Source organism: Mesitornis unicolor, unplaced genomic scaffold (genome assembly GCF_000695765.1).
Source record: "Mesitornis unicolor isolate BGI_N332 unplaced genomic scaffold, ASM69576v1 scaffold21595, whole genome shotgun sequence".
NCBI lineage: Eukaryota > Metazoa > Chordata > Aves > Mesitornithiformes > Mesitornithidae > Mesitornis > Mesitornis unicolor.
In genome coordinates, this window is record NW_010187850.1 from 27,120 (window position 1) to 51,279 (window position 24,160).

The 24,160-nt window shown below is 38.4% G+C and overlaps 1 protein-coding gene across 1 annotated transcript in view; it reads left to right on the forward strand.

Moving 5' to 3' along the window:
• PIGN (phosphatidylinositol glycan anchor biosynthesis, class N) overlaps positions 1–24,160 on the forward strand; it is a gene marked incomplete at its 5' end in the record, with an annotated part of 80,441 nt that overhangs the window by 24,682 nt on the left and 31,599 nt on the right. Inside the window, 6 exons of the mRNA XM_010185605.1 lie at positions 13,145–13,223; positions 15,540–15,722; positions 19,048–19,184; positions 20,240–20,339; positions 20,479–20,571; positions 22,017–22,108. Coding sequence (XP_010183907.1) covers positions 13,145–13,223; positions 15,540–15,722; positions 19,048–19,184; positions 20,240–20,339; positions 20,479–20,571; positions 22,017–22,108 — 684 coding nt within the window. The remainder of the gene's footprint in view (positions 1–13,144; positions 13,224–15,539; positions 15,723–19,047; positions 19,185–20,239; positions 20,340–20,478; positions 20,572–22,016; positions 22,109–24,160) is intronic.

Here is a 24,160-nt window from a genome sequence, read left to right on the forward strand (position 1 = left end):
CATATGGAAAGGATGGTCAGTCATCTCTGAGTCTGTGGGGAAGACTGGTAGTTTGATTTCCAAGCTCTTGTTTAAGTTTTACCTTTCCCCAAGAAATAAGACTGATTCTGTAAAATGGGATGTGTTTTTCTTTATGCTAAATTTATCTATAAAGGAGCTAAGTGTTATTGATTGCCTTATGGACTGGTGTCTTTCTTTTTTATGATAAATTGGATTGTTTTAAGTGGAAATGCCTGAGAAATTTATCACTTTGAAAGTGTGACGAAAACTTGGTATGAACATGTTTTTACTTTGGTATGGTCCACTGCAAAAATAAATTTATTTTACTTTAGGTATCCCTAAAACTTTTCTGAATCAGAATTTGCGTTAATCGTCCTGCCAGGAATGGTTTTTATATGAGGCCAAAATAATTCCTTGAATGTGTGAATTACCTTACAAAACGTGCCTCTGCTTGCATGTTGTATGGATAAAGACTTTATATGGTTCTTCAAGATGATGTTGTTTATCTTCACTCTAGGAAAACAGAAGAAGGTCACACAATGCAAATATTCATCTGTAGTGTGCTGGGGGGGCGGGAGAGGGGAGTCTGGCCAGATGCTAATTAGTCTTCATGACTGTCCTTGACTTTCCAGATTTGGCCCATGCCTTGGAAGCTACCAAGGGGCCTTTTCCAACAGTTACTAATAGTTGAGATGAAGCAGTTGAACACCGACTTACTTTTAAGCAGACAGGTAACCTCCTAGTGCCCCAGCTTCCAGGAGCTGAAGGAAAACCTGTGGCAGCTTTAGGCATGACCTGTCTACAGATCTTCACATGGAGGTGACTTTGTGAGCAGTGGACATGAGCCTGAGCTTCAGCTGAGGTCATGACATGATGATGCATTAGTGTAAGGCAATCCTCATCAGTTGTTCAGACAAATTTTGCTTGAACCAGAGTGATATGCTGAAGGAAAGGCATGTATCACCTTCTGCTGGCTTTGCTGTAACACTGTTTTCGGTGGTATATAAAAAAGAGTATGGAAGTGTACAGTTACTCTACCTTTCCTGGGAGAAGTTAAAAAGGCAAAGTTAGGGATGGCCTACTCCTGTATCTGGAGCAAGAGATCTCTCTGTGCTACATTTCAGAGTAATTGGTAATGGTATTGAGATTGCATTTCTGCACAACTGTATGCTATTTGGACTTGTCAGCCTAGATTTAATGGCAGCTTTGCCCACTAATTTGTGATAATCTATGGTTGGCCTTGTCCACTACTACAGCTGAGCTCAGTTCTGTGTTGGGTTTCTGCTAGGCACTACTGTCCCTTTCATTCTGACACAAATAGCTTCTTCTAGCGCTGTTCATTGATTTAAGTTGTTGTACAAAGGAGTTATATCCTTTTAAATCCTTCTGGTGCCTGAAATCTGTAACCTGAAGTTCAGAAAGTGTGTGCTCCAGCATAATGTTTAATTCCTTTCTCATTTATTGGAGATCAGTGAAGCGTAATTTACATCTGAAGTCCTTTGTGACCATCAAGTTATGTAGAAATCAAAAATGTAAATCTTTTGTTTTGGAATGTTACAGATTTTTTTTATATTTCAACATCCTCATAACTTGAAAATGAACAAAGATATCTCTAAGAACTGCCTTTTTAAAATTATTTACATTAAATACTGTAATTTAATAAAGACTGTATAATAGAAATGTAGATAGGAGTTCCAGAAGAAATCTGAATCTAAAATTTCAGGTTGATATATTCTGTCTTCAGAGAAGTTGATACAATTACTATTGAAGATGTATTTATCTGGGTGGGAGAATATGTTCACAAATAATGTGTTCTGTAGAAACTACAACATAACAAAAATGAACTTAATTTTTCAGCCAGAAATAGCATTTTAAAATTTAATATTCTGAGGGGAAAATCCTGTTTCTGAACTTAAACTTCAAATGTTTTATTACCAACTGACTAGAAAACTGTTCAAGACCTTCAGATGCAATGACATAAAAACTACTGTTTGAGTTGTATGTTGAATATATTACACCAAAAGCATTAAGCTAGTTCATATATATATATATGTAAAAATATATATCACAAGCCGATATTTACTCCTTATTTACACAATGTTGGCAACAGAAGAAAGTATCTTCAATTGATATAAGGCTTCCAATTTCCACAGGGAGTCTCATCCCTAGTAGAAGAGTAGCGGGCACAATGGACAGGGAATGAAGGAGGTCATTAGATGTGTGCCCTTTCTTGCTTGGATCTAAATTGCATCTCTCTCTGAATTCCATCTGTCAGGTGGATAATGATGAGGAGGATGGAGCTGATCATTGTATTGTGTGTGCGATAGAAACTTCAATAGTGTCTACTTGACCAGCTTTTGAGGCAGGTTAGAATTTGGATAGCTGTATCTATTCATAAGGATGTGTCTGGCTGCCAGTAATGCCATTTTCATTTTGTCAAACCGCCTTCATCAAGGAACAAGTCTGTGTAAAAGCATATCTTGAGGCTACCTGTGAAACTGTTGAGAATACATTTCAGAAAGAGATCGACTGCAAGTGTCTGCTGATTCTGCAAGGCAAGGGTATGCAGCCTGTGCCCAAGGGAATGAATACAGGAGAGCAGAACAGTGTCCCTTGCTGGTACTGAATAACTTGTTCAGAATGCTTATCTGCAGTGCCAGTTGGATACCTGAAGGGATTTACTGTCTGAAATGAGTTTCCTTCCCACTGCCTTCCACTCCCTACTTTTTTTTTGTTGCCAGAAAAAACATGTTTTCAAAAATTATTTGCTTAGCAAAGTCAGAGGCTTTCCTTATCAGGATTCTGAGACACAGGGACAATGCTTTGGCCTTTATGTGTAAGAGAAGCAGGTTCCAAGATACCAGATGCTTTGAAGGAAGAATGAGGACAAATCTGAAGATTGCTGACAGAGGAAAACTGATGTTTGGGATAGTGAACTATCTTATTAGCTTTCTGGCCATTTGATGTACCTAAGGCAACTGCCAAGCTGGCCCAGTTCAGATAGGATTGTGCCAAGAGGCCAGATGCTTCTATTGCAAAAGCATTTCCAAAGCTGGCATCTCTGGGCTGAGAAAGTGATCCTACAAGGTGTAGCAGGAGGACAGCGTAGTGAGGTAAGTAGATGGGACATCACTGTTGAACTAACTCTTAACCAATTAATGCAATTTTATTATCCCAGCAGGTACAAGAGATTTAAGATATTAAATTACACAAAAGCACAGGAGTCCTTTTGTGTGTGCCTGGTGTACATAGTGCTTTCAGGGAAGACTGCTTCCAGCTGTTCAGGTTCTGGTGCCTCACAGTAAGATGGCAGGAGCAGTAGTTTAAGAACCACCACATACAAAAAACTTGAGATGTGGAGCTGAAATATAATTGCTTTCCACTAGCTGTGCTTTCTTGTTGGATGTGTTGAAGTTTATACCAATAAGGGTTGGGGTTTTTTTTTTAGTAGGAAACAGCTTAAGTATCTTATTTAAATTCAAGTTTATCTTCTCGTATATGAGAAATCCCATGTCATTTTTATGCTGCATTTTTTAAAGTAACTTAATTGTTTGAATATTACATTTTAATAATCCAAAATGCTTATTTTTGTGTACCAAATCAAGTTATAACTTGCATAGTTATATAGAAAGTCACTGCATTTTTATTTGTGTGCCTTTGTCTCACTGTATGAAAATGTAACTCTTTTCCTTTCCTCTACCTTCCAATATGAATTGAGATATAATTGCAAGGAAGTATCAATTATGTAGACTGAGCCTTTCCACATAATTATCAATCGTGTATTTCTCATGGTGGTAGAAAGGAAAATAGCTCTTTTGTAATGTAGAGTGTCTTTGAAGATGTACAGCAACCTCAAAGAAATGCCATATGCACAAATGCCTTTCCTTTCTTTCTCTGATGACTGGAGATGGAGCACTATTATTGTTCTCTCTGTCTGATGGCCTTTCAGAACGGAAATAATAGATATTTCCACAAAATTGACATTTGGAGCAAGGTGAAACAAGTGATTTCTCTTCAACCAAGTGAGACAGGGTTCCTTAAGTTGTCAGTAAACATAGTACATCCTTTGAAGCATCTTATTCTTGTTTTGTTTAAATAAAAGGCATTTGTTTAAATAAATGGTAGTATGCAAGATATTTGTGATACATGTGATGTAATGCATCGCAAGAACAAGCACTAAGGATTGAAAGTCAGGAGGAAAGGGTGAAGCTATTGCAGTAGAGAAGAGTATTTCTAACAATGTTTACTCTCCCTGTCCATTTGTCTGAATACTTTGTGTCTCCAAAGGAATCTTGATTTAGCAGAGGCACTGATTTATCTGGGAAGACATGTCAACCCCTTTATCCTGTGGTCAAGAATGAGAGACACCAACTCCTGTCAGCTTGTAGTGAACCCTGGAAAGGCAGCCAGCTTTTTCCTTTCTCCACTTTGTCTGCACTGTGTTACCAAGTGGGAATCTAGGCATAAGCCTGCTGCTGGGGAAGCTGGTGCAAGCAGACCAGTATGGGCACCTTTAGCCTGTTGGTGCCATGGAGGAAGACTGGCAGCCCTCTCCACCCTTGTCTTTAGGAACCTGTGTATATACATGTGAACAAAAATTAGAAATGCAGTGCTGTAGAGACAAAAATGCTCAAATGGAAATAATGGCTTCATGTTATTTAAAAACAAAAAAAACTCCAAAACCAAAACCAAACCCACCAAACCCTCCCCCCTCTGCAAAAAAAAACTACCAAAAAAACCAACCCAAAAAACCAAACTAAAACCCCCCAAAATGATTGAATACTAGATGTATTCTCTCTTCAGGGAGAAATCAATGCCTGAACAAAATGCTTGTTCTTTGGCAAAAATGTCAGCTTCTCTTTCACTGAATGGGCTGTGTCTGAAGCACTCTGTTAAATGTTGCTCAGGGAGGATGCAATCCTCTTAGAAAGCAGACATCCTGCTGGTCTCTGGTTTCAGCAGCGCACTCAGGAGCTTTTAGGTTTTACATGACAAGCTTACTGGCAGCAGCTTCTGCTCAGGAAGACCAGGCATACATAATTGGATTTACTATCAAGTAGGAAGTAGGTAAGGTCTTTAGAAGGAACTAGGAGGCTAATGTGTAAGGTAAGACACATATCACAAGATTTCTGTGTCTTTCTCTGTTTCCTTGTATAAATCCTTTTGGCCTTTTCTTGAAACTCATGGGGCTTCATGCAGTGAGAGTGAGGGAAGGTGTACAGGCAGGTGGTGAGATGGGCAGAGGATACTCTGCACTGAGGTCTGAGGTAAAGAGATAGTGCAGGGCTCTTTCTGGGTCTCAATGAGAAAGGTCCAATAACAAATAGCTTAATAAAATAACTGTTTTAATAAGATAAAATAAAAATAATATAGTTAGCATCTGAAGTACATGTGGTTTAGTTGTTGGGTACCCTGCATTCATGCAGCATCAGATGGAGCCCAGAGGGGTCTTCCCACAGCACTGGACTGAATCCTGTCTGTGGAAAGATTCCCTCTTTTTGGTCATTCAAGCTCTTATTTTATTTTCTTGCAAGAAATCAACTCTAGTGATCATTTCTGCTGTCAAACAGAATGGAGGTTCACATGAGAACTTCTTGCTGCATTTCTAGATAAATATGAGGACAGGCAGACAGCGTAATCACGGGTATGGAGTGGGAGCTGCCTGCAGGCTCCTCGGTTACTTGCAAGCTGGCTGGGTTTGTCCTGCGGCCAAGGTCTTTGGGCAGCAGAGCCTGAAGCCACACTGGATGGGCAGCACAAGGCCTGGGCCTACTCAGGTTAGCTGTCACGTGGATCACTGACACCTTGATGTATGGTGGTCCCCTGGTCAGGATCAGTATGGGAGGGCCTGCCCAAATAAGTGTTTCGGTGGCCACAGGACCCTGCTATTAGGTACCTGCCCAAACACAGCACAGGCTGCCTGCTCAGGTCACTAGAGTTTAGGTTTGGTGTGTAGGATTGTGGAGCAGAAGAGGGCCTGTGGCACAACACTGCAGATACCTAGATCCAGCTCAGAGTATAACATGAATCATCATACATCTTGCAGAGGTGAGAGCTGACTTACAGCATAGTTAGGTTGTTATCTAGAGTCAGCACGTGTCTCCTGCAGTAATAAAATAGAAAATACTTTTTAAATGGTGCATTTCCTTTCCTTCAAGGATCTTCATCTTCCCTATTAAGCTGTTTCCCTTTCCAAGGCAGCTGCATTGTGTCCTGCTGGCTCTTCAGACAAAACTCCTGCCTGTTCTGCTTTGAGCAGGCCAGAGGGACTGCTTCAGACAGTGGCCTACTCCCTCCTGGCCTCTGGTTGTCCACAGCTCTTTCTGTAGTAGTTTGCATGCAAAATCTGCTGTGTGCAGCCCAGTTATCTTAATTGTTTCTCTGTTCAGTGAATTGGCAGCTGGCAGTTAGCTTGCCCGCTCCTTTTTCTCTCATCTCTGCTGTCTAAAGGATTTACATAAATATCCTAAGGCACTTTGCTGTTGAATATGCAAACGTGCTGCATCAGGGACACTGATTTGTGGGAATTAAAAGGCTATTTTAATTCCTGTGACTTGACAGTTCAGGATTAAACCAGTGATGTCCCACTGTTTACTCCTTTGCCTGTTTGTAAATCTGAATAGAAAAGCACACGTGTAATGGTAGATCTTTGCAATGTGGCAGTAAGGATGCTTGTTGCTATATTTGACATGTGGAAGTGTGTGTCCCCTCCCTTCATTTCATTATGCCTTAAAGAACAAAAAACCTCAGAACAGGAGCCTCTTATTGATTTTCTTACTCCTTTTCTTTCTTTTGGACTGCCTGATGCATGCAATGTAATTCTTAAAAGAAAACCATCACAAAGATAACTGAGTACAACCCTACAGCTAGACTGGCTGATTTACAATCGAACATGGTAGTCAGAAAATCCAGAAACACAAAAACCTGCTTGAGATTTAGACACTCCACGATTGAACTCGTGGCAGTGGAACAGGAGGAGAAAAGAGAGTAGATCAAGTCAGGAGAGGGAATATGGAGCGTCTTGGGCTTTAAGAAGCTGTAATAAACCCTTTTTAGTGTAGGTTTATGTGGAGTACCTTATCTTTAAAAAAACACAGATTAGCACACTGAAAACATTGCTGTAATTTTTTTTTATCTGTAAACTACATGTATCTTGCTTATGAATTACACAAATCAAGTTTTGTAGGACTCGCATGTTTTACTAGCTTACCTGAAAATATTTTCATAAAAAAATTCAGGCCACCTAAACAGATTAAGGATCACTGAGTTACGCACCAAATTGTTTAATCTTTGAAACTTCACTCTTTGCATATGTTTTAGTTGTGATCAAAGGACTTTCTCTATATTTCATAGTATGTGCTTTCATTCTGTCTTTGGCAGATACTGTAAAACTTTATTTCTTTTGAGTAGGTACATCTGAAGAACTGGAATTGAACCCATTGTGAAAATGTGAAAAATCAGCTTCTGGCTATTAAAATTTATGTAATTATGTAATTTGGTAAAGTCCATAGAACTGTAACACATTTTATCCTGATCATTGCCCACAGTAGCATAATGTACGCTGTACTGCACAACTAGCTCAACAGAAAGTAAACATCATGGCTCCAGACTTTGATTTTTGAAATATTTGGTCAGTTTTTCCACATTTGGTGACTGAACTCATGACTTTGCATCCCTTGACATTCACTTTCTTTCTGGTGATTCTCTCCTGTTGATGTAGAAGTGAGAAGCTTTTATATTGTGCATTTCACTCTGCTCTTACAAGGCTGTGCACCATACCTTCAAAAGAAATAACAGAAAGATAAAGTTAGGCTTGTTTGTGACTACACTATTGTTAATATCAAGTCTCTGTGCTCATGGGCTGCTAACTGGGGTGAATTTGATGTGGAGCGGGAATAAGCGTGCGATCATATTTCTGCTAAATTAATAGTATTCAGTGCAAGGTCTGTGTCTCTACTTTCCCGTTACCCACCTGGAGATTTCTGAGGTGCCATTTCTGTTGTACAGTGGGAGTGTTTGAAAGCAGCTCTCATGGGAGACTGGCTTTGTTTCTGAAGCCTGTTAGTGCTTTGAAAAAGGCTTTGAAAAAAATGTTGTTTGATTGTGTATATTGTGTATAACTTTTGAATAGCAGCCCTGCAAAACCATCAGGGCTTTCAAGATACCTTTTTGCTAGCAGCGGTGATGTAGATCAAAGCAGTAACAGTGGGTCCTATAAGTGCTAATTCAGCTGTTTGCAGGGTCGCTGGACTGGAAGTCGTCTTTCCACCTTAGTATGGCCCTCTCACAGGGAGATGGGTGGCAGCAGTGTTTGAACACACTCAGCTGCTGCTGTTGCTGGCATTTTTTTTCCCATGGGGAGAGCAAGAGGACACTGACACCTGCCCTGCTCTGTGTCCAAGTGGCAGGAGGATGAGGGTGGATAGCAGAGACCTCAGCTGCTCTGTGCAATGATGCCGGTGGAAGAGCTTCATGGAGCAAGGGGCAAAGTTAGCCTGGGTGATTTCTTTCAGGTTGCAAATGACTAAGATGCCAGGGATCTTCTTTCTAAAGAAGAGGACAAGAACCTCTGATTGCTTAACCTTTTGGCAGAAGAGGTTGCTGGAGTTGTTTGGACAGTGGCAGTCTGATGCCTCTTTTACTGCTTATAATTTTAGCATTAGAAATTTCATAGCAAAGGAAGTGAGAAAGTCTGCCTTATGTGGTATTCAGGAGAAGGTAACCCAAACAAAATCCTAGCAGGCTTTATTCAGGTGACCTTTCTCCATCTTGGGGCTGTCATGAGGTTCAAAGGATGTATATCCTTATCCTCAAGTTTTTTAGTTTTGCATCAACAGGAGGAGTTGGTCCTTTTCTCCCCATGCCCCAGACAGACAATAAGAAAAGTTAGAAGACTGGTATCTGCTGAGCAGTTACTGCTGATGTGCTGCTGGATATGGGTCATAGACATGTGATTGCTGTCTTCTGCAAATCTTGCCACTTTCAAAGGGTTATAGGATGCACAGGATTATTTTTTTTTTCTGATGGGGAGACTGAAAAGGCAGTGATAAAAGAGTGTCGATGTGCATGAGCTGATAATAGTCAAGTACATGGAGTTTGTGTGTGTGTGTGTGGAGTGAAGCAGTTGAAATATATTTGTTTCCATCTGGCAGTGAGCTAGACAAAGATTTCAGCCTTTTTTTGTACATTGCATCTGCAGGTCTGCGATGCTTCCTTGACTTTCATTATGATGTCTGGAGCATTATAAGAGTTAATCTACTACAGACCCTGAGGGGTTACTTTTTATAGTAGAATTCTGGAAAATTTACTATAGGATAAAATGACTGGAAATCATTACCCAAATAACCAGGCATAGTAAAATTAACAAAGTAGCAGTGGTGGATACAGATGTATTTGCAAGACATCTGCTCCAAGGTTTTTATTCTGTGGTTTCACTGCAGCATGCTACCTATGCCATTGGGGATGGTAATTTCTGTAGTGTGATGATAAACAAGTCTCATTGGCTAAAGAGAGCTTCCCTTGACATTGCTATGGTGAACGTACTTCGTGACAGCCTTGTTGTTAGTGCTGTCAAATAGCTTAGCTTATATGAAGCGTGAATGATGCGTTGGAAACATTAATTTTGTCAGGTATACTTATGACAAGGGTAGCTAACATCTCAGGAGGGATAGTTTACAAGGACTTGCACAATTAGCCCAATTGTTTTGTTTCATAATTAATTATGTTTACTCATGGATGAAGCTGTGATTTCTGTCTGGAATGAGAAAGTTAATCTCTGATAGCCATCATGAAAAACAAAATTGCTCTTCTAGAACCACCACCATTTTCTGTGAAGAGTGTAATCTTAAGTCGTCAGAATCCTGATGATATTGTGGGTGCGTGTGTGTTTATAATATATGTGACCACAGAATTCTTGCTTTTTCTTTTAAGCTAAACGACAGAGTGTCTTGCAATACTTCCAAGAAGAGGAGGACGGAATTGTGTCCACTGACTGAATTCTTTTTCTGTGTGTTTGATAATTAATAGGACAGGTATTTTTGTGTTAAGGGAAAAGACACTTGATTTTACTAGTCAGGACTATTCATCAAGAATTTGGTAGAGCTAGATTTCAGTGATGAGTAGCTGGGAAGAGCATGTACATGCATACCTTAGTTTTCTTTGTAGAGTTCAGAATCTTTCTAATAATGATCAGTAGATTCACTTCATTACTGTTAATACTAATTGCATGGATGTGTGCATTGAGTGACCTTGAGAGTACATTGACATACTGGTAGTGCCTCTGGCACACTGCATACTAAAACACAGGGAAATAACTGATTGGTTTATTATTTTCTAACACTCTGTCTCATATTCGAAATCTTAAAAATAGGTTAAGTTAAAATTAAGTGGTGCTAAGAATAGTTTAAGCTTTAACTTCTCAGATTCAGACTTTTCTTGTGGTTTTTTTTTTGGGCAAGTCTTGTAGGTTTTAGAGAATCACTATTTCTGAAGTTCCTAGCTTCTTTCTACAGTCAACTTTCCACTTCTGTTCATGGCTCATCTTTGTCTCTTTATGCTTCCTGCTAAATCTTGCAAGGGGCTCCTTTTAAATCCCCCATCTACTTTGTCAACTTTAGGAAGTGAATCAGGGTCCTTAATGGATGACAAACTGCTTCTGGTGAACTATACCCATTCCTTAACCAAGAGATAATCAGCATATTTGGCAACTGTTCTTTCTATTCTGGTGTGAGATGCAAAAAATCTGTAATCACTTCTTTGAGTTTCTCCTTAATACAGAGTCAAAAAGTATCTTAGGATGACGATCAACCCTTGCATTTCAATGCAGTTATACATGAACAGTCCTTAGTTTCTGGTGGAGTTCCTAAACCTTACAAAACCATTCTGTAGACAACTGTAAATTCAGCATATTGAAAAAACCATGCATACGAAAGTAAGGTAGATTGTGTGGTATGATGTTAGCCATTGAAAATTAACAATGCACCTGCTAATGGTGACCCCACTTGACAAAATAATTGCCTTCTGCATTTGACTTACTGAAGCTTTACTGTTTAAAAAGCCCATTCATTCTGTTACACCTTCCATGTATAGAGATCCCAGGTGCTGTCATCTCAGAAGGAATAAGTAAAAACTATTGTTCATTAACAATAAAGTGATTCATTAAGAGTAAAAAGATAATTAAGAGGTTTATAGCTAAATTACTAAAGATATAAAGTGAAAGATAATTTTAGCTTATTAAAAATTTGCATTGAATATGACAAGGATAAAATCCACAGAAAATAGTATGTGTAAAAACAATAAAAATGAGATAGTGAACACAGGAACATCTTGGATGTACTTAAGTCCTAAATAAAACTGCTTAATATTTATTCCGGACTTTGAAAGATCCTTACCTAAAAGCTAAGGTACCTCTTTTTCCTCCTATTAATCTACACACACGGTGAAAACTCCCACCTTGGTTTTATGTTTTGCTCCTTTTCCCTTGCCAAAAACCTTGGCAAAAGTTGAGTGTTACAGATTTCCTTGGGTCTGGTTCATCTGCTTGAAGAATTGATTCCAGTGTGAGTCATCATCAGCCCTAGTGCGCGCTTGCAGGCTGTGTGCTGGTAGTTCTTGGCTTGTGGAGCTGTATGTGGCTTTCATAGGGAAGTGTCGTGAAGGTGCAGGAACAACCAGCATTCACACTCCTACTTTTCAACTCTGTTTTCTAAAATCCTCTGCTTTACTCCCAAAGTTAAGGTGATCAAACACTTACCATCACCTTGTCATCATCTTTTCCTCCTGACCTCTCTCTTCCTACCTGTTTATAGATACCATCCTTCAATTCTTTTCTAGATTGAAGAATCAAACATTTTTTACTACAGTTACTTCATTTACTCTTCTCAAAAGTAAGATACATTGTTATGCCATGTTTTAGAAGACTCCTGCACAATACTGCTGTGCTCTGAACTCAAGGAAACAGCATCAAAACATACCAGGATTTTATTAGTAATAAAAATTCAGATTGTTCAGGCAGAATCCTTTGAATGTATTTCAGGGCTCAACATATGATATGCATGTATTGATGATGATGTATCAACTGCTTCTGGGTTGCAGACCAAAGTGGTTCCCAAGTGCTTGGAAGCTGCAGGAATGAGCATTTCCATGCAGTAGTTGCATAAAATCAAGACTTGCCCCTGTGGTTCAGCTGAGTGACCACACAGGTGACTGCTGCTGATTTAAATAGCAGGGCTGAGACCCTGGGAGTGGTCCTGATTTGGCACAGCCTGAAACAGGAAGTTGGTGGTTGTCTAAGAGGCATGTGAGGGAGGCATGAAGGAAAACTGCTGTAGGCATTCATCAGCTATCAGAAAGTTGTGACCCATGATAGTGGTGCCTAGAGGGACAGTGACTGTATTGTGGCTTATAACTTGCCCAGGGATCCTCTGGCATCACTGTCCTTAACTTGGAGAAAAAATAGTACAGGAAAAATGGCTTCTTCCCCGTTCATTTGATGGAGGCTTATTTCTCCATGTTGCTACTTTCTGTAAGGGAAGAATTGTAGCATTTCTTTAGGTTGATGTTCAAATTCATTAAAATCAAAGAGATTTTTATCTCTGACCTCAGTATAGCCAGGTAACTGCATTATCTCCTGCTCTGGGGACTCTGCTAACAGCTCCCTGAGTAACAGAAGACAAGCTCTTATTTTTGTAAAAGAAGCTTGTTAGGCATCATCCACTGTTAGTGTGCAACCTGAACAATTTGTGCTGTGCTGACAGGCTTAAGAGCTGCTTACGACCATCTACCAAATCAGTAAAATTGCTTAATTCTTCTATGTGCAGCGCTTCTTGTCCAGAGCAATGGTCAATACTAATGCACAAGGAAAATAATTTCCAGCAGTATTAGATGGAAACACCTACATAAAATAAATGTTTCTTAGTACAAATGTCTTGGGATAAGTTAGGCAGCAGCAGTGTTGACACAAGGGTGAAGAGGAATGTAGACAAATGGATTAAATCCAATTGCCTAATTACCTCTAATGAAGTTCAGAGTATTTTGGTGTATTTCATTCAGAGTAATTTTTGTAATTACAAAGTTATTGTTTTTCTGCCTTTTCTTCTGCTTGTGAAAAGAAGAAACATTAATATCTCTTTATTTTGTTGTATAGACCACTTTCTGATTCTGAACAGATCAACTTTTTAAAGAAAACAAGACTATATATTCAGCAGCAGAAGTACGATGAAGCGGTAAGTCTGGCTTTGCTAAATACCTTCTAGAAACATTTTACGGGAACTTCCATTACATGTACATATTTAAATTTGTTTAACTTGAGATGAAACTGGGAAATAAAATGTTTTTCCTTCCTTATGATGCGCATTTCACTTATTAACAAAAGTAAAATCCCACTAAGTTTCCAAAATTTTTACATCAGTTCTAATGAATAATACTGACTAGCTGTGTTTTCTCATGCTTCTTAAACTGTTTGTTACCATTCCATAGCATACTAACACACAGTGTGTTTTTATTTTCCACTGTACAAAAAGGTAAGTTGAGAGAGAAACTGAGGAATGTTCACACTTCTTAGCCTGCCAGTTGCATGAAAAAAAAGTATGGTGTCTTGTTCCAACATAGGTCCTGCTTTGGTTTTTCTTTTTGTTTGGGTTTTTTTTGTTTTGTTTTGTTTTGGGGTTTTTTTGGGGGGTTTGTTGTTTTTTTTTTTACCTGGGTTACCTGTTCTTGTTTTTAATTTCACATTTCAGTTTGTCAGAGACTGGGAGCCAAAAGTGGAGCCATTCTGTGCTTCCCAGTTCTGGTATTACTTTCCTAAGCGACTGCTACCACTCGCTGTGCAACAGGGTACTCTATAGGTGTAGTTCACCAGCACTTAGAATTGACATTCACAGAAATAATTTGTAGAGCTAACTGATACAAAGCAATCAAAGCAAATGATACTTTCACTTGAACAGGTTTAATTTGGTCACTGACTTCTGTGTTAAAAAGTGCATGAAAAAGTTGAGTGTGTGAGATTACATTTAACCTGCCAGATACATGGAAGAATAATTCCATTAAGTGTTAGGGTTCATCTCTCAGCTTTTCTTTTTCATTAATACGTTTCTCAGGGTAATAAATTACTATTTTATACGCAAGACAGTTAAATCTATTTTATACCTTGTGCCTTTTTATTTACCTCATTGTAAATTGGAAATAGCTCAGTTTAAATCAATGGATCTATTTTGCTGTGGGAGCAGGATTTCCTTTTGGTTTCCCAATACTACTACTTGGCTATCATTCATTTACTTATAGGAGACACTTTATGCATTTCAGCAGTAGAACCTGTGAGCTTGTGTTGTTGGTTTTATATAAATTTTCCCTGTGTTCACTTGAGTGCCCCATGTATTCAAGTTCACACTTGATCGCTAACACATCAGGCTTGTGCCTGTGCCCTGGTTATCCTCAGCTTCCTTTATCACCATGCAGAAAAGTTGGTGTGTTACTAGCTCCTGGGGTATAGATGATTCTTTGCGTCCACTACTCTGCAGGTCTTTGCGTTGTAAATATACATTCACAATTGTATCCTCAGGAATTACCCCATTTTGGGTGAGTTTGCCCATTGGCAGACCAGACTTGTGGTCTCTTCAGTTGTTAATATTCCTTTTCCTGTTGATTGTTGCTGTTAAATCCCAGCTGGATACCTGGACATATAAAGAAGCATTGTCATGTATGCTCAACTTCTTATACTCTTCCTGACAGATCTTCTAATCACCAGAGAATTCTCTGTGATCACAAATTAGATAGCTGAACTTCCCATGTTAGGGTAAATCACGGAGGTCAGCACACCTCTGTGTAAGCAATGACACTCACTGTGGGAAGAACTGTCTTTATCATGGTGTGTCCTCAGTGGAGGTCTCGAGTAAGGAGACCTCATTAGACTGAGTACAAACCTTCTTGTGTCCTGATTTGCATCCCAAGAGCCCCAAGCAGCTACTTTGTGAATGAAACTGAGACTCTAGTCTCTGAATTCACCCCTTATGCTTAGCGAAAGCACTGGGGGTATCAGGTACTATGGAAGTGGAGAAAATCAAACCCAAGTAAGGGGGTATTTCAGGCTGTGAAGGGTGACTGTGTTTAAGCTGCAGCAATAATCCTCCTCCTATGCAAATGTTGTGCCTTCAGAAACACATGACTGTTTTTTTGGAGGGATCACTTATACTGGAATATATATATATGGTCAAATGCTCATGGGAGAAAACAAGTGGCATGCTTGGTAGTGGGTGGTGTTCAAGCTATGCTATTTGTGTAGTTTTCACTATCTGATCACTGTCGTGGCCAGGGTAGATGGTGCAGGAGCCAAACGATGGTTGACTTTATGTCCAACAAGAGTCCACAGCAGTGTGTACTCCAGCAGTTGGTGCAGGCCAAAACACTGTATCTGAGCACAGAGAGGACGCATGTGCCAAGAGTGGTGGAGCTCCTTGAGCTCCAGTTGTTATCAGTTAGGTTGATTTGTGGAATGAATCTTATGCTATTCTAAATTGTTGCTTATATGTTTTGTCTGCCTCTAGGTATCTCTGTGCAAAACCCTGATTAACCTTGCTTTGGAAGGCTTGTCTTATTACCACACTTACGATAGATTATTCTTGGGTCTGAGTATTGCAATGGGTTTTGTGGGCTGGACGACTTACGTGATTTTGGTGATTATCAAGACCCATACCAATTTGACCAAGACTGTTCAGACTAATAATAAGGTAAGTTGCACTGATTTTTTTTCCTATCGGTTTTCAGCATTATACGTATGCTTAGTCTCTCTGTGCAGGACAAATTGTACACCTTCCGCTTCTTTTGAGTACATGTGGAAACTGGCAAGCTGTGGAGTTTTCTAGATGCTGTAATAATTCCTGCATAGTGTTGCTGTTTGGTCCATTTATTAGGATCAGTAGTTCTAAACCGTGTAAGCCTGAGTACACAATACTGTGCTTTCTCAGTTTCTTCCTTCTTACAGCTGTGCATTTTACTAGATGCCAATGCAAGTGTAAGCAAACAGAGTAACCTAAAACTATTAGAAGATCTGTCTTTAACCAGCAGTCAATTTTCTACATTAACTGTAGTAAGGTCAGCACTCTGTTGTAATAATACTTGTTTGGAATTATACAGACTTCAGGCTTCCATTTTGATTTTTGTTCTTTACTGTAAGGCCAAAAAAAATTAGCATGCAAATTATTTTATCCCTGTCCTCTTTGGCAATGTGAAATCAGTTTTCAGAAGCTATGCAGTCCAATCATGGTGTTTTTAAAATGGTATAACTGACTGTAATAGAAAGGTGAACTATGCTTTCACAGATTGGCTTGCTCTCTTGCTCTTTGTGATTTGCAGTAGTGCGGTAAAAGACATCAAAGATGAAGGGAACCTTTTTTGGGTTTGATTTTTCACCAAGTTCAATATCCTAGGAAATTAATTTACTTTCTGTCGTTAATCAGGAAAAGAGATACCTCGAAAAAGTGAACAGGCAAAAAGCTCACATTTCACTAGAGAAGGATTGAAGCCTTGAGGGTGGGGAAAAAAAATCCCAAACTTCAAGAATTTGTTTCAGAGTAAAAGGAATTGTTTCATTTGGTAATGAAAATGAGAATGAGCACTCACTTAGCATCTTTACTGCCTTCAATATATTACTCTGAGAAATTCCTATCATGCTATCTTGAGATTTTTACTCCTGGCTGAAATGAGGTAGTCTTGGCCCTTACTGAAAATGATCACACAAAATTGAAATGGAAAATATTCATAAGTGCTGTACTGCATGACTTAGGTTTTCTTTCATCAAATAACTGAGAAGATGTGTGTTATGTTAGATCCAAGATGTGTGTTAGGTTAGATCCAAGATGTGTGTTATGTTAGATATGAACAAAATAATTGCAATAAATAGACTGAGTATTGAGCATATTAATAACTACAATAAGCAAAAACTTCATATATTTATTGGACATCAGATTTTCATTTTGCATATTGATTTTACTTATTGAAGACAATTTTTATGCTAGTGACACTGGTAGGAAAAAAATCAGGTTTCTTGGTTGTCTCTAGAATTTTTCTTTCCTCGGTTTTAGTAAGAGGCTTTTTTCTGTAGAAACCTGTTTTAGTGTTCCTAAATATTTAGGGAATAACACTGTGGGGCTAATGCTTCATATATGGAAGTTATTTGGTTTATAGCTGATATTGGAACTTAAAGAATTTTGCTGAGAAACTAATCTACCATTGACAAATAGTCTTCTGCAAAGCACAGCTTTATAAAGTCTGAAAGGAGCCTCTGAATAATGAAACTGTATATCCTGTATATATCAACTTTAAAAGTTTTTGGCTTCTTATGCTGTATGTGCAAAAACTTTTTTTTTTGAGAATAGTGTGTTCTTTAGATTAAAAGGTTAGGCTTCTTGTTAAGCAATCTTTCAACATTCACAGAAAATGCAAATTTGGTCTCCCTTTTTAATACATGACCAGCTATATCAGACTCTGTAATATTCAGATCTCTATATGGAATAAAATGTTGATTGTATGTGTTTACTCATTTGATGACAAATTATATTGTGTACATACCATATCTATACATATTCATTCTGTCAAATGTAAAATTTAAAACTAATAAACCAAAATTGCATTAGGTCAGCTTTCTGTATGACATTTTTGCTTACTTTAATGGCATATCTTAGCAGAAACTGTATTTTAAAAATCATTTAGTACTTGCATTTGCTGTCAGTTTAGATCAAGGCAGTTGTATGTCAGTTACAGGCAGGGAGACCAGAAAAAAATGTTAACCTCTCAATGTGAATTGCTAATTGAATGTCTTTTCTTCTCAGCATATTTAACATAGTCGTGTGTCTGTCTACATAACTCACTCAGAGAAACTGGCATTCATACAGAAGAAAACTGTCATTGGTCATTACCTACTCAAAACACAGAAGACTGCTCAGTCACTTAAGCTGCCTTTGATATTTCAGGTTGCAATACATAAAGATAAAATTGTTTATGTAAAACTTGTAAATAATCTTCCCTTACTAGTAATCCTTATGATATCTGAATGTCCCTAAGTAAGGAAAAGTAGTTCAGTGACCAGGTAAAAGGCAGATGCAGAGGAATTGTTTAAATGTTCCTCTTTGTGCAAACAAGAGATTGCTGCTACCTGATGGTTAAGGACCAGCCTCCCTGTCTGAGATTACCCATTTATAAAATGTAATTTCTCTCTTTGATGTTCATACTTACAGCTTGCTTAGTCCAAGAGCATGTTTCTTTGAGTACATGACAGGCAGAATGTTCTGATCTTATATCTTAATTATTTTTTTAAGCTGGCATTATAGGTTAGAATTAAATATAATAACAGTTCTAGCTATGCTAAGAACCTTTCAGTGCCGTGTGACTCTATTCCTCTGTTGTATTTTGAAATTGTATGTTCTTTGAGTAAGGCTGTCTCTCCTGTGGAAGGTCGATTGCAAGCCTCCTTCAGTAGCTGTCCCGAGATCTGAAGATCTGGGGTTTTTTCCAGTAGGAGTTAATGTTTTATATTCTAATTTAATTACTTCTCTTAATAATGTCTCAAGCAGGAGGAGGAAACGTGTGCTAATGGAATTTTCAGTAAATGTTTTGACCATAACGCTGTGAACTTGAACTCGAAAGGTTACGCTCCAATTCTGGTCTTAGAATCAAAATTTAAGAAAGTTCTTGTTTCAAGCCCCTTAGCATCTCTGACTTCCAATGGGTTTCAAGTATCCACTGAACATAAATGACATTGCATACATTGGGCTTGCAGAATGTGCAAGTGTGCCTTGCCTGTGCAGACTTTACTGCAGGACTTTATGTAGAGACGTATTTAGAATTAGATCTTTCAAATCCTACTGCTGGGTTGGTTTTTTTTTTCATCTGGCTGGAAACAGTGTCCAGAGTTGTGTACATAGACACAATGCAGCTTGAGTGCCTGTGTTAAAATAACATTTGCTTTGGTATGTAACTAACAAATGGAAAATAGTGTAGAGTTTAAAACATTTTATTGCTGTTTCAGGAATGTTTGTCCAACTGTTTGTTTTTCAGGAATCTACTGTTCTCTTCTACAGTTTTGCCTTTGTTGGAATGATAATAGCTTTCTTCCTGTTGATTCAAACATCTCCTTGGACATACTATGTCTACTGTCTCTTGCCAGTGCCGGTATGGTATGCAGTTGTGAGAGAGTAAGTAAAGAATACATTTTACAAAGAATGTTTTATAAAGCCAGGTCTGTGCTTCATTCGTGTTGACAATTAAGTTTTTCCCATGAGTTTAGGAGAGAAAGTTAGATATAATTTTATTAAACTTCCTGAAATGTTTCTTGAGAGATTTCGGAGGACTCTGGTTTATATTTCACATGACATAGAAAGTAGTTTCCAAACTGACTGATACAGCTGCCAATTCCAGAAGATATCTTCTCTATTAGCAAAAATAAATTAATGTCTTTCCAAGATGAAATGTTTTTAGTACTCTCGTAACTATAGCAAAAGCGTTCTAAAATCTTGGGCAAGTACCTGCAGCAGCTGCCTTCTTTTATAAAATGGAACAGGTTGTTCCTATTTTTCAGTAATTTTGAAATAGTCTGAACCTGCAAAGTGTCAAGTATGCTGAACTCCGGATGCTTTTGGAGAACATGTGCTAGTCATGTTGAGGATTGTTGCGATGTTGAAACAATCTCATCTTGTCTGGGTCTGCTTTTACTCCAAATCCAAAAATACTTGTTACCTTCTGATTTCCATTACTTACCTAATCTGCTGGCAATTCTGTGGATACCAACTTGGCATTATTCAGAGAAAATGAGACCAACTGCAGTTAGATAATGAGCTGCCTCATAAAACACTGGAAAAGCTAACTGGGGATTTTTTTCTCTCTCTCTAAAGCTCCTGAGTGTTTCATCATTTATGATGGACATTAAGCACAGCATAACCAAAAATGTTCATAAACTCAGAGTCGATTTGGATAAAGAGTTATGTGAAGCTTGTCGAAATACTGGCGAAGATGCACCAGAAATGAGAGAGGGAAAGAGCTGGAGAGGGTTTTATTGTAGATTTTATATCAAGTAAATCTGGGCAGAAGGAGCCTCTAGTCCATCACCCACTCTTTCTAAACAGCAGGCAGGATCAGCAATACCTGAAACATTTCTTGTGCTCTGACCTCTTCCCTGCCCTTCAAAAGTAAAATCCTATCTTATTTCTGTTTTTTAAAAATAATTACTATATTGTTCCATCATTTTGAACAGACTTCCTGTTATTCAAGACCTTGCTGCAAATCTCTTGTCACTTCATATCGGTCAGTCTGTAGGATTCCTCTTGGTTTGTACACTGGGAATTGAAATACTAGTAAGTATTTTATCCATATATACCAACAGGGTATGTCATTGCTAGCATTCTACCTCTTTGAGGACATGTAACTTTTATTTACTGTGCTTGTTTCTCAGTCTTCTGTTGGATTTTAATCTGTTTTATTATTAATTGTTAGGTCTTCAGCTTTTTCTACCGCTCTACACTTACTATTGGTCTTCTTGTTTTTGCTGTCTGGCCAGTGATCACACAGCTGTGGGTACAAGCTAAGGTATTGTATTGCTTTGCTTAAAAAGAGCTTTTTTAAATGGCTAACATCAGATTGCTCGTTAAGATGTTAGGACTGGTCTCTGAAATGCTGCTTTAGATTCTTGTTCAGTTATGCTCTTATTCTGATCTCCGTCATGAGCAGCATGTGGCAAGACAAGGGAGTTTAATATGATCTGGATAGATCTCATGCCAGATAAGTAGTAAGTCCGCTTGAGAATTCTGGGGTAGCTTTGAGTTAGCTATCAGTTTTCTGTTGTTAGTGATAACTAAAACATGCTTGACTTAAAAAGCATGTGAAGTACACATCATTTATCAACTTTTGACAATGACAGAAATGTTGACATGCATGATTGGTGAGAGTTCCACCATTTAAGTAATATGATCATGTATTGAAACATGACAAACAAAACCAAACCAAAACAAAAACAAAAAAAGATAACTGAAAAATGTTTGTCGATTCATTATTGTCTGCCATCAGCTGGTACACATTCTTCCTCAGAGACAGCTTTCTGTACTGGTTTTCCCAGGAAAAAACTCTACTTCTGTAGATATGGGTGTAAAGTGGCACAACTCTTAATATAGAGACATTTCTTTCCTTAGTTTATTCAAACGTATCTTATTCCACAGGATACCTAAAACCTAGCGTTCTGGAGTAACATTAACATTTTAATTAAAATAAGCAAAAAAAAAAAGGAGTGAAATTGCTAAGTCTTGCTCTGCAAGAACTGTCAAGATGGAGTCTTGTATTTATTTACAGTTTATTAAATTGTATTTGAGTCATCAGATAATTGTCTTAAAGCTGGCTCTACACAGAAGATGTTCTGTAGCACTGAGAATTTCCTTTTAGGAACTTGAATCTGACATGAGCTTGAAAACTTTAAGTGATATGGCTCTTTATATCTTTATTTAGAGTAAAATACCTGGGGTAGAGTTTCTTTTTCCTCCTAGCAAAGAATTTAGAGAACTACTTAAACAATTAAGGTGGTTTAATCAAATGGTGTTCAGGCTTAAAGACTGAAAAATTTACCGTGTTGCTAGAGAATAAATGATCAGTTAGGTGCTGCAAACTTCTGATGAGCTTTGTTTTATTCCCTTCTTCCATGAAGTTACTCATCAGCTTTCTGGTGACTGCAATGTGTGTGAGGGTCACACTTTAAGAAAGTACTTTTAAGTATAAGCTTAGCTTTAATTCACGTTGTCTTTGATGGGATTTTGACAGCTGTGTAAATGAGATTCTTTTCTGTATTAAATTGAAGTGCTGTAATACCAATGACTCTCTGCCCTTTTTTCAGTGAATTTTATCCTTGGTAGATGCAGGGGTTTTTTTGCCTGTGGGAGATGCTAGTAGCCATTAGTAGTTCATTAAAGTATTTTTTCCTGATTGAACAGCTGTATGTCCACATGACCTCCAAAAAAAAAATAATCTTTTTTTTTGTTTTCTTTTAGACAACAGCATTGATCTGGACTCTTCTGTGTGTGCTCCTCGCAATATTTCCTTTAATGCCTGTTGTAGGAAGAGAACCAAACATTCCTCTGGTGTAAGAATCTCATTTTGTTCTTTAAACTTTCTATTTCCCTCTTTGATATTCAAAATTTAGGTTGACTTTTGAAATATGTGAGGAATTGTATTATTGAAAGCTGGCTGAGACAGGTATTGAAATTCAGAATTTAAATAGCGTGATTATAGAGACCTCAGTTATTCACTAATGTGAATGAGAATAGACTTCTAATTCTTTTGCCGAATCCATTTGCTCTTTGCATTATTCTGTAATTTCTTGTAGAGGGAAATAATTCGCATAATAAAAAATTTGCAAATTTTACATGAAAATAAAGATCATCATTAAAGAACGAGCTTCACTGGCGTGCAAACATGGTAAATAGCACTGACATGTGAATAAGAACATTTATTCCAAAGCAATTTACTTTGACAGCATCTTTCTGAATTCCTCCGTCTAATTTTGAATAATCTGTCTTTGGATAGCCCTCTGTACCTAATGAGATATTCGGGAAATAAAACAAATGGGACAGGCAGAGCTCTCTTATTCCTCGCTGTTTCCTTTGTCTCTTCTTTTTCCACTTCTGCTTCTCTGTTCTGTGTCTTCCTTTCTGGTATTGCCCGTCTGATTTTCTACAGTTGATTTGCATTTTTTTTCTAGTACATCTTTGTTGTCTGTCCCTCTCCTCTTGTGAGCTACTTTTCCATCATGCAAACATTCCCTCATATCTGGATGCAATCCAGTTGGTTGGCCTAAAGGCATTAGGCCTGTGGTATCATTGTAATTACTGCAGAATTGACCTCGCCTTCAACAGCTCCTTCTGCTGTCTGGTAGAAGAGGCTTTGCCCCATCAGAGCCAGGGTGCCTGATTCTCAGTAAGATATGGGATTTAAACAGTAATATGTGGTTGCAGATAGAATTATGAGCCCAGATGTTTCCACAATTATTGACATTCTGCCTCGATATTTTTCACTGTGATTTAAATCTATCTTTTGAAAACCTTTCTTAATCTTGATGCTTGAGTACGTTTAAAATATTCAGGACAGATTTGCTTTGGCTGTATTACAAGCTTTCAACTGTACACACATGTGTGTATTTCTGCTGGTGCAAACTGATATTTTTTTCAATTCTTTGGAACATTTGAGCACAGCTTAGAAATCAAAATGGAATTAAATTACCTTCAGATCTTCCTCCCTGACACTTCTTTACATTTACTTCACCCAGGCTGTGCATCTTCCTATTTATTTTTCTAATAAAACATTGTACCGCTGAAACAGTTTGAGCCTGTCTGAATCTTGTCAAGGGATTTTTGAAGCTGAAAAGTCTTGAAGCAACAGTTAAAAATATATGTATATGTGACACTTCAGGATATTGAAGATAAAGAGATGCTGGCAGAGAAGATACAGGAGGGAGAAATTAGAGTGCCAATGAGAAATTGGTGCATTTATTGAATCTGTGCTTGAACAGTGGCACTATATGTCAGGTCAGGGCTTCTTCAGTACGTTAATAAAACTTGTATGGTATGAACAGGGAGCTCCTGACTCAAGTCAGTCATAAAAAGGAAGCATACAGGAGGTGAAAGCAGGGTCAGATGACCCAGGAGGAACATAGAGATGCTGTCTGAATATGCAGGATAGGTTAGGAAAAACCAGAGCTCTTCTGGAGTTGAATCTGGTGTGGGATGTAAAGTGCAACAAGACAGCATACAGCAGCAAAAGGAAGACTAGGGAAAATGTCGCTCTGCTGCTGATTGGCATGAGGACTTGGTGGTGAAGTACATGGAAAAGGCTGAGGCCTTCGTTTGCCTCCATCTTTACTAGTAAGACTGGCCACCAGGAACCCCAGCCTTCAGACTGCTGAGACCTGTGGGAAAGTCTGGAGCAAGGAAGACATAACCTTAGTAGAAGATGATCAGGTTAGGGAAGACTTACGAGTCTATGGGCCCTGACGGGATACATCCAAGAGAGCTGAGGGAGCTGGCCAATGTCACTGTGATAATCTTCGAAGAGTTGTGGCAACAGCTGGTGGGAGAGGTTCCTGAGGACTGGGAGAAAGCTGATGTCCTCACGGCTATCTTCAGGAAGAGCAAGACAG